At 45.0% G+C, this 9,279-nt stretch overlaps 1 protein-coding gene across 3 annotated transcripts; it reads left to right on the top strand.

Moving 5' to 3' along the window:
- The first annotated feature begins 270 nt into the window (after window positions 1-270).
- Window positions 271-8,002, top strand: LOC131266385 (nucleolar and coiled-body phosphoprotein 1-like). 3 transcript variants are annotated; one of them, XR_009178369.1, is made up of 7 exons: window positions 271-441; window positions 1,123-1,782; window positions 3,863-4,634; window positions 4,671-5,767; window positions 5,866-6,054; window positions 6,576-7,176; window positions 7,266-7,391. XR_009178369.1 is itself a non-coding variant. In XM_058268882.1 (5 exons), the coding sequence occupies exons 1-5, from the start codon at window positions 340-342 to the stop codon at window positions 7,419-7,421; spliced, it is 3,012 nt and encodes a 1,003-aa protein (XP_058124865.1). In that variant the 5' UTR covers window positions 271-339; the 3' UTR covers window positions 7,422-8,002. The 3 variants fall into 3 exon arrangements, 1 of the variants encoding a protein (XP_058124865.1); XR_009178368.1 differs by having other exon boundaries at window positions 3,863-5,767; XM_058268882.1 differs by lacking the exon at window positions 6,576-7,176 and having other exon boundaries at window positions 3,863-5,767; window positions 7,266-8,002.
- The last annotated feature ends 1,277 nt before the right edge of the window (window positions 8,003-9,279 follow it).

The raw sequence follows: 9,279 nt of genomic DNA, 5'->3' as shown, positions 1-9,279 counted from the left end.
CTACCAAAGGATTTGTAGGTAAGAGTTGTCATTTAGAAGATATAGTACTTCAAAAATCATGGTAGGTGGCTATCAAAAATGATAGCCATGGCCCCCCAGGAAACATCACTGGCTATCAAAAATGATAGCCATGGCAGTCAACGTGTTAAAGGTGTTCGGTAGTAGTTCCGGGCGGTGGGTGCGGTTCCGAGAACCCATCACTACTGGCAACACTGCTGACAGTTTTGATCTGTCAGTTTGCGAACGACAGTCGCAGTTCCGCATTTCCCAGTTCGAAGCACATTCTTGTGACAGACATCGTGCAGTGCAGTTCATTGTCTGTCTTTTCATTTGTTCATCATGGCTGCAATAAGTGAAACTGTCCTCGATGCGCTCGTGCTAGAACATTTGGCGACAAAAGATAAAACCTTGGCAGATATTTACCAGAAAAAGTACAAATCGGTAAGTGGTTCATCGTGCTGGGCGTGTTCCTTTGAAGTGGGCAGAAGGCGACAATAGTGCGACTCTTAACCTCAATGCGGAGCACCGGCCGGGGGCTTTTGCTGTGAAAACACGTGTTGGCATGAGGTGTGACGCAGTAGCTTAATTCGAGTGAAAAATGAAAATCGGACAGATCTGTAGATGCATTTTCAGGTTGAAATCATCACTACAGTGAAATGTTGTTCCGAAATGTGGTTTTTAGGCATTTTTATGATGATTTCGTAGAAAATCAAGATGGCGTCTTCAATACCTCGTGTTAGCTATCATTGCTGGCACACGCGTTTTCTACCCCACGGCTACCCCCCGCATCGATCATCCATGCATCCGTCCGCTTCATCAATGACCGCGTGGTTTTGGTTGACGCGGGAGACCTTGAAATTCGGTGTAATTTTTAATACTTCCTGGTTCCGGAGCTATGCACAGTAGGGTTGGAGGTTATAATTCACACTCTTTTCCCTCATTCCAATGCTCCTAGATAAAACCACGCGGGAATCGTGACTTGCTTAGAGAATAATGAATTTTTTATTATTCTTGTTTTGGCACCGATTCCAAACAGCTTATGTTTACTCTCTTGTATTCTTTTTATAGTGGTTTGTTAGTTTCTGTAATTATAATTTGTTTGTTACCAATATTTATTCGCAGCCGAAACTCCCCAAAGGTTCACCCCGTCTGGGTGAGATCGTGAAGCACTATCAGGCCACCAAGAAACAGCTTGTGTTGCCCGGCAAAGCCGGAGCAAAGGAAGAATCGTCTGAAGAAGAAGACGAGGAAGATTCCGATGATGATGAGGAGGAAGAGCAGGCGGCAGTAACGCCGGCGAAAAAACCCGTGGCCAACGGTAAGGCCGCCACGAACGGCAATGCGGCTGCCAATGGAAAGAAGGCTGCTGCATCGCAGGAAGAGGAGGAAGATGATGATGACGACGATGACGATGATGATGAGGAGGAGGAGGAAGATGACAGTGAGGAAGAGGAGGATACGCCAGCAGTGAAAGCCCCGGTCAACAAAGTGTCCCCGGTAGTGGCCAAGCAACAGCAGGCGGAAGAGGATGACGATGACGAGGATGACGACGATGATGATGATGATGAGGATGATGACGATGAGGATGAGGAGGAAGATGAAAAGCCCAAACAGTTGCCGCTTGTTAAGCCGGGACAAAAACGCAAGGCCGACGAAAAGCAGAACAACGAAGAGGAGGATGATGAAGACGACGAAGATGAGGATGAGGAGGAAGAGGAAGAGGCCGAAGAGCAGAAACCTCCAGCGAAGAAAGCAAACAAACAGCAGCAGCCTCAAGGCAAGGTAAGTGAAGTATAATTTTATGTTTTTTGTTTGTTAACGATAAACCAATTTGAACGCAATCTACAAAAACACAGTTGTGGCCATAATCATTGAAAGGCGAGATTAATTTCGAACTTTTGCTTTATCTCATGGAAACGCAGTCCCATGGCATTCCTTGTCACTGTCTTGTAAGGATTGTCAGGGCCGTTAGTGTATGTTTCTTCTTGGCGTGGAGAGAGGGGGGGGGACTTGGCGAAACACAATTGATTGGAGCTCTTCAGGAGGGCTTAGAAGAGATCAATAACGACTTCTACTCCCTTAATCAGATGCTCCTACAGAAAACCACGAGGGAATCGCGCCTTTCTTTGGGAATGGTTTTATCCTTGACCACCCTCCTGTGTTGGCAAAGATTCCGGACAGTTCATCCGTGTAATGCGCATGCGACGATTCTTCCAATTGTATTTGGTAGTATCAGAATAGCTGGTTTATTTTCCCCTTCAGTTACCGATGGGAAGAACAGAAATAGAGAAAAGTGCACTTCATATTTTATTTGCCGTTGTCGTTTTTGTACAGGTTTGTTTTAGTTTCCGTGTACTAAACATACCGTATCTCATTTTTGTTCAACACAAAAATCTCAACAACTGCTATGTTGTTTTTCGGATTGCTTTTCCGCTTATTTGTTTAAACTAAGATTGTTCCTTATGGTGTAACTGTGGGCTGTGGAAAGTGGCAAACAACGGCCATAACGGTACGGGTATTTTTTAATTTTATATCAAACGATGTTGAACGCAAGTGCTAATATTTTTCTCTATTTCTCTTCTTTCTCGATTCTCTCGCATTCATTATGACAGCACCAAAACGACCGGAAATCGTTCGGCGGTTACGACAACGGTGACCAGTCGAATAACAAGAGGCCGGGAGATTGGGATTGCCCGAGCTGTGGAATGTCCAACTTCCGAAGCCGAGCGAACTGCTACAAGTGCCAGGAAGCCAATCCGGATCCACCTGCGGAGAACTGGGCATGCCCAAGCTGCAGCTTCTCCAATTTTGCAAGCCGTTGGAGTTGTTTCAAGTGTCAAACGAAAAACCCGGACGATACCGGCCGTCCAGAACGGAAAAGCTTCGGTGAAGGAGGAGGACGAGGTGGCGGCGGCCGCGGGGGATTCCGTGGAGGTCGTGGATTTGGTGGTGGCCGTGGAGGTGGTGGTGGATTTGGTGGTGGCCGTGGAGGTGGTGGTGGATTCGGCGGTGGCCGTGGGGGACGTGGAGGTCCCGGTGGACGTGGGGCAGGAGGTCGGGGAGGAGGCCGAGGCTTCAATCGAGGAGGTGCTGGGGGCGGCAACAACAGAAAAACTTTCGATGAGTAGTGACCATATTCAGTTGGTCAATTCAATATATCCTGTTAGTTATAATGTTTGAGTTCAGAGGATTTAGATTGTATTTTTTTGTTTTTAAGCAAAACAAACACAACATTTTCTAAAAGCAACAAAGCACCTCGGGTATCGAGTTTAGGAGCGGCCATTTCCCTATTTGTTTGAGCCCTGCGTTGAAAGGATATGCTTTTTGTATATTAGACAGACGTGGCATTTATTACAGGATAGAAGTTTTAGATCAGAACCGTTCAGAAGTGAGGCATATTGACATGCACATGAACGGCATTCAAGAGAAGACAAGTTAAAACCGATGTCATGCGTCACTAGTTGATGTTATAATTCACGAATCAACAAGATAAGGATTTTTCTAGAATTAAGATGAAGGTTTTGTGTGTTCTGAAACACAAAAAAAATAAGGATTGAACCCCCTCCACAGCCCCAGACGTTTAGGAGAAACAAAATTGTACTGCATCGGGCAACTAATACATTACATAGAGTTTGTATTATTGCTGGTGTTTATAACTACACTCTTCTATATTGTCATACAAATATACAACTACAATTATCTCACTTAACACCGAAAACAATCGATAGAGTGGCTTTTATTTCTGTGTGGTATTATTCTTCATCAAAAAGGTGGCGAATAATATGTTTATTGATTTTTATTCCAGTTCTGCTTTCGGTCGTATCATATTTTTTCTCATATCATCAAATTTTATTTTATGTAGGTCCCTACTAAACCTGACAAAACGGCCAACGGTAAAGCGGTCCTCAACGGCAAACCGGTCCTTAACGGAAAGGCGCAAGAACAATCCAAGAAACCGGCTACTCCTAATGTAGTAGCAAAATCGCCAGGAGTTGTTGCCAAGAAGGCAGAATCTTCAGACAGCTCGGATGATAGCTCAGAGGAAGATACTCCGAAACCGGCGGCGAAGACTGCAGCGCCAGCTAAAGCTACGCCTGCTAAGGTCGCTCTTGTGAAAGCTACTCCAGCTAAAGTAGTAGCGAAACCAGCAGCCCCTGTTGCCCAAAAGAAGCAGGAATCGTCGGATGATAGCTCGGACGATAGCTCTGATGAAGATGATGCAAAGCCGGCGTTGAAAGCTTCGGCAAATACACCAGCAAAAGCACCTGCTAAAGGTGCTCCTGTAGTTGCTAAGAAACAACAGGAAGATTCGAGCAGCGAGGATTCGTCCAGCGATGAAGAAACTGCGAAGAAACCAGCCGCTCCTGTGAAAGCTACTCCAGCAAAAGTAGTACCAAAACCAGCAGCTTCTGTTGCTCAAAAGAAGCAAGAATCTTCAGATGATAGCTCTGATGAAGAAGATGCAAAGCCGGCTTCGAAGTCTTTGGCAAATACACCAGCAAAGACACCTGCTAAGGTCGCTCCTGTAGTTGCTAAGAAACAACAGGAAGAATCGAGCAGCGACGATACATCAAGCGAAGAGGAAACAGCCAAAAAACCAGCTGCTCCAGTGAAAGCAACACCAGCAAAGACATCTGCTGCTCCAGCGAAAGCAACACCAGCAAAGACACCTGCTAAGGTCGCTCCTGTAGTTGCTAAGAAACAGCAGGAAGAATCGAGCAGCGATGATTCATCAAGCGAAGAGGAACCAGCAAAACAACCTGCTGCTCCAGCGAAAGCAACACCAGCAAAGACGCCTGCTAAGGCCGCTCCTGTAGTTGCTAAGAAACAGCAGGAAGAATCGAGCAGTGAGGATTCGTCAAGCGAAGAGGAAACTGCAAAGAAACCAGCTGCTCCAGTCAAAGCTACTCCTGCTAAGACACCTGCTAAGGTCGCTCCTGTAGTTGCTAAGAAACAGCAGGAAGAATCGAGCAGTGAGGATTCGTCAAGCGAAGAGGAATCTGCAACGAAACCAGCTGCTCCAGCCAAAGCAGTTGTAGCAAAACCAACAGGAGTTGCTGCTAAGAACCAAGAATCTTCGGACAGTTCGGATGACAGCTCAGACGAGGAAGATGCGAAGCCAGCCGCGAAGGGAGCTGCAAACAAATCGGCCAAGGCTCCGGTGAAGTCCGCTCCTGTTACTAAGCAAAAAGAAGCATCGAGCAGCGACGATTCTTCCAGTGATGAGGAAACTGCAAAGAAACCAGCGGTTCCAGCTAAAGCATTGGCAAAACCATCTGCTGGTACTGCCCAGAAAAAGGAAGAATCTTCGGACGACAGCACGGACGATAGTTCTGATGAGGACGCGGCGAACTCTACCACGAAAGTAGCAAAGAAGGCCCCCGCCGTTGTGCCGGTAGTTGTGAAGAAAAAGCAGGAGGAATCAAGCAGCGACGATTCATCCAGTGAGGAGGAGAAGGAAACGGCGAAGAAGCCTACAGCCGCTTCAGTTGCCAAACCAGTAGCATCATCCACTGCCGCTAAAAGGAAACAAGAATCCGAAGAAAGTTCGGATGACAGCTCTGACGAGGAACCGGCGACTAAGAAACCTACTCTAACTGCATCAACACCGAAACCGGCCGCAACAAAGGCGACAAATTCTGGCGACACGAAACAAGCGGCGGGTCAAAAGCGCAAGGCTCAAGATAGTCCTGCTGTAAATGCACCAGCAAAGAAACCCTACAGCAACTTTGTTCGAGCTGCTGATCAGGAAGGAACCATCAATAAGGTAACTTAAATTTCTTCGTACTGCAGTTTGGCGCCCAAAATTGTCTGTTACCAACTACAAAAACATTATTTTTCTTTTCAAAATAATCATGTTTGCAGTTTGAAACGCCCCCGAACAAAAAAAAAATCAATCAACAGAACGGCTCCAGTAGCAGCGGGTTTGGAGGAAGTGGACGGAAATCATTTACAAACAGCGACGAGAAGCGTGGTGTAGAAAGGTTTCGCCGAGTGAAAGAGGAAGCCATTCAGATCGACAAAAGGCTGAAGGATAATTCCTACGAAGCCAAGGTAAGTAGTGAGTAAACAACGTGGTGCTTCAACGATAGGTTTTGGGAGCATGGGGGTAATCATAATTTACGATTGTTGGTCATTCCTGTTTGCTACATCAATTCGCGAAACAAAAAAGCACGGAAACTGGTGTTTAAGACAGAAAAACACTACAGAAAGCCCTCGATTGGTAGTCATGGCCAAAGCAACGGGCAACACGCCAATCTACAAGATTGCTTATCTTCATAGGTTAGGTTCAGCACGATACTCGCTAAACTGGTCACTAGCGACAGGTGCTAGTTTTCCCTTTCCTAATCAGTTGCAATAGACCGGTAAACATTACAGATTATCATCGGTTACGAAAGGATGTAAAATTTGGGATCAAATCTTCGAATGGTCCAAATATCCATTCAATTGTTTTAACCCAATACGGGATGCAAATAACTGTGGATTATGATTTCTTCCTTCTCTTGGAACCATTTGAGTGAATTAAGTAAATCACACTTCTTTCATCCTTCACCTTCCTCCTGTCTATCAATTAGAAAAAAAACATTAGCTTTCTGGAGCAAAAACCAAATCCTAATCAAACGAATGAGCCGAGAAAGATGAACACACGCCATGGCGATTGGAAGTGCACCGGTTGTTCCGGTATCAACTTTACCACCCAAACCGCATGCTCACACTGCAGACTGGCTCGGAAAGGCTGGAAATGTAAAAATTGTGGTGAATCAAACGACGTGAAAAACCGACAGTCGGATAAATGTAAAACGTGCGAAACCGATGCCCCCTACGTCATAGCTCGCGTTGTCAACAGAAACCTCTTTTGGCAATGTGAGAAGTGCCAGCAGTGGAATAAGCCTAGCTTTGATTTTTGTCATTGCAAAAGAAAGGAAATCGAAGAAAAGCGTAAGGAAGAGGAAGAAAAGCGTAAGAAAGAGGAAGAAAAGCGTAAGGAAGAGGAAGCCAGAGCTGCAGCAAAAAAACAAGCTAAAATTCGAAGGCCTGGCGATTGGGTGTGTGCAGATTGTAAGAAATCGAATTTCTCAAAGAACCTGAAGTGCGTCAGATGCTTGGCACTAAAGCCACTCTGAAACCGTTAATGTCAACGGGGAATGATCGCTAGTCGTAAATTATGTTTCCAATGTACGTCTCACTGTAAATAGTTTAGTCACCTGCATAATATATAGGCGGGCGTAGGTTTTCAAATTTTATTTGTTCATTATATTTCCCAGAAAAACGCCCATGGTGCTTACGGAGAGAAGGCGAACATGGTCCTGAAGAATGTAAGGGGTAAAATGTTCCGCCACGAGAAGACGAAAAAGAAGCGCGCCGGATACTTTGGTGGGATGATCGATACGTCGGTGAATTCGATCAAATTCGACAATTAAAATAGGCACCATCAAGCTCGTCAACGGAGAGAACGCCTGGCACATTCACTCGCTTCTTTTGGGTATATTTTATCATCCGTTCATTTGTTGTCCAGTGTCTCACGTTTAGTCGGTCCTTGGAGCTGCGCGTGTGTTTGGGAGAAGGAAAAATATGCTACCGTCTGAATAGTGGTTTCTGCATTATATGTAACGAAGTCGTATTGTTCAATGCTTGTTCAACGAGAAATTGTACTTCGTGCAAACAGTACTAGTTTATAAGCGTCACATTCTTTGCATTAGAGGAGTCTCTATCTGTGGGTAAAATAATGGACAGTGGACAAAAGTGAGATCAGGTGTATACTTTTTATCTGTATGAGTACATTATCCTTTATAACCGTTTTGAATCAATTTACCACACAACCCAAACAGGAAGTAGATTCAGGACAACAATCTTGTTCTTGAGTATAAATGAGTATATAAGTATCACAAAATATGCTATTGTGAAAACTAAAGTGGTAAACATGAACTACGATTATTGTGTCATTATATAAAACAGTTACAAACATACATAAACAGTACAATAAATCTGTCACACAATAGAATCTGCGATTTCAATTGTTATGTGTGAAATTATTTATATGTAGCGTTAGGCAAAGCCGAAACCTAAAAACATTTTCAGTCCATTTTAAACGGTAGCGACTTTCATCGATTGATTACATTCAACCATCTTAGTTACACTAAACTTAAAGTTGCCAGATAAAGGTTTTTCATTCATGGCATGCGACTTTGAGGCAACGTTTAAGCTTCAACCATTCGTTCCGATTTAACTCCAATCCACTACAATACAATGAAAAATAATCAGAGCAATAGCAAGTCTTATTAAAGACGAAGAAGAAACTCGTATTCCCATTTGGTATTTTGTTATAACAATTGCCGGTTTGATGTTCAACGGGTATTTGATAAATAACGTTCAATGAAAGTCGATATTGTTCAAACTGGCTTTAATATTCATTAGTTAGGCGACTTCTTAATCATTCAAGTCTTTCCTTTTGCGGAGTATCATTTCCTTCCCGCATCTTGAACTTGAACCAACCGCGCGTTTTCCGGGATTTTCCCACCCATTGCTCCTTGACCGAAGGAATAGCTTGTTTTCGCCAATTGGAGAGGCCTTGCGTTGAAAAGGGAAACTTGATGCGATTGCAAAAGGTGAGCTATGGGTTTTATCTCCGCACTGATGACCGAGCTGAAGTAGTCGTACAAAATGTAGCCAGTGTAGGGAGTATTTATTTGAAATGTTCAAACCGCCACGATTATCACTAAAGCTCGCGGATTTGGATGGCGCGTTGAATGATCGCTACCAGCAGGCTTCAACGCCGTTGGTCTGCACGCGCAGGAAGACCATCAAAGCTGAAGAGAATGTTGGAGAGCGATCGAGCGAGCAAGAGATCCGCCGAGCTGCGCGATCATATGAGAGGATCTTATGTTGCTGCGTCGTACGCCAAGCGTTTAGCTTTCTCGACCTTATGCTAAAGGTGAGTGGAACATCTTCTCCGCTCTCGTCGCGTGTTGATCGAGCGATGATCGCGCGCATTCCAGAACCGGAACGGAAGAAGGAGAGAAAGACTGACGAACGACCGAAGAGGATTGGGTGAGAAAGCTACCGGCGGTGGTTGTGGGAAACCACCACCGTGCATGTGTACCGCGGTATACCACCAACCCGAACCCCTTGGGCACCACCGCATTTTTCCTTTGCGCCACAGTCTCGGCGTGTTAATTTGAGAGGTTCGCCTCATTTGCGCCAGCTCAGTTCTGCCCCGACGTTCGGCTCGTGTGGACGGATTTCTTCTGCGTACGCGTAGTGAGCTTGTACGGGTTTCTG

The sequence above is a fragment of the Anopheles coustani genome, chromosome 2 (genome assembly GCF_943734705.1).
Source record: "Anopheles coustani chromosome 2, idAnoCousDA_361_x.2, whole genome shotgun sequence".
Lineage (NCBI taxonomy): Eukaryota > Metazoa > Arthropoda > Insecta > Diptera > Culicidae > Anopheles > Anopheles coustani.
This window is presented reverse-complemented; position numbering and strand designations above follow the sequence as displayed.

Coding starts and splice junctions, on each gene's coding strand:
- LOC131266385 (XM_058268882.1), top strand. CDS start 340: ATGGCTGCAATAAGTGAAACTGTCCTCGATGCGCTCGTGCTAGAACAT. Junction 442..1,122: donor ACCAGAAAAAGTACAAATCG/GTAAGTGGTTCA, acceptor ATTTATTCGCAG/CCGAAACTCCCCAAAGGTTC. Junction 1,783..3,862: donor AGCAGCAGCCTCAAGGCAAG/GTAAGTGAAGTA, acceptor TATTTTATGTAG/GTCCCTACTAAACCTGACAA.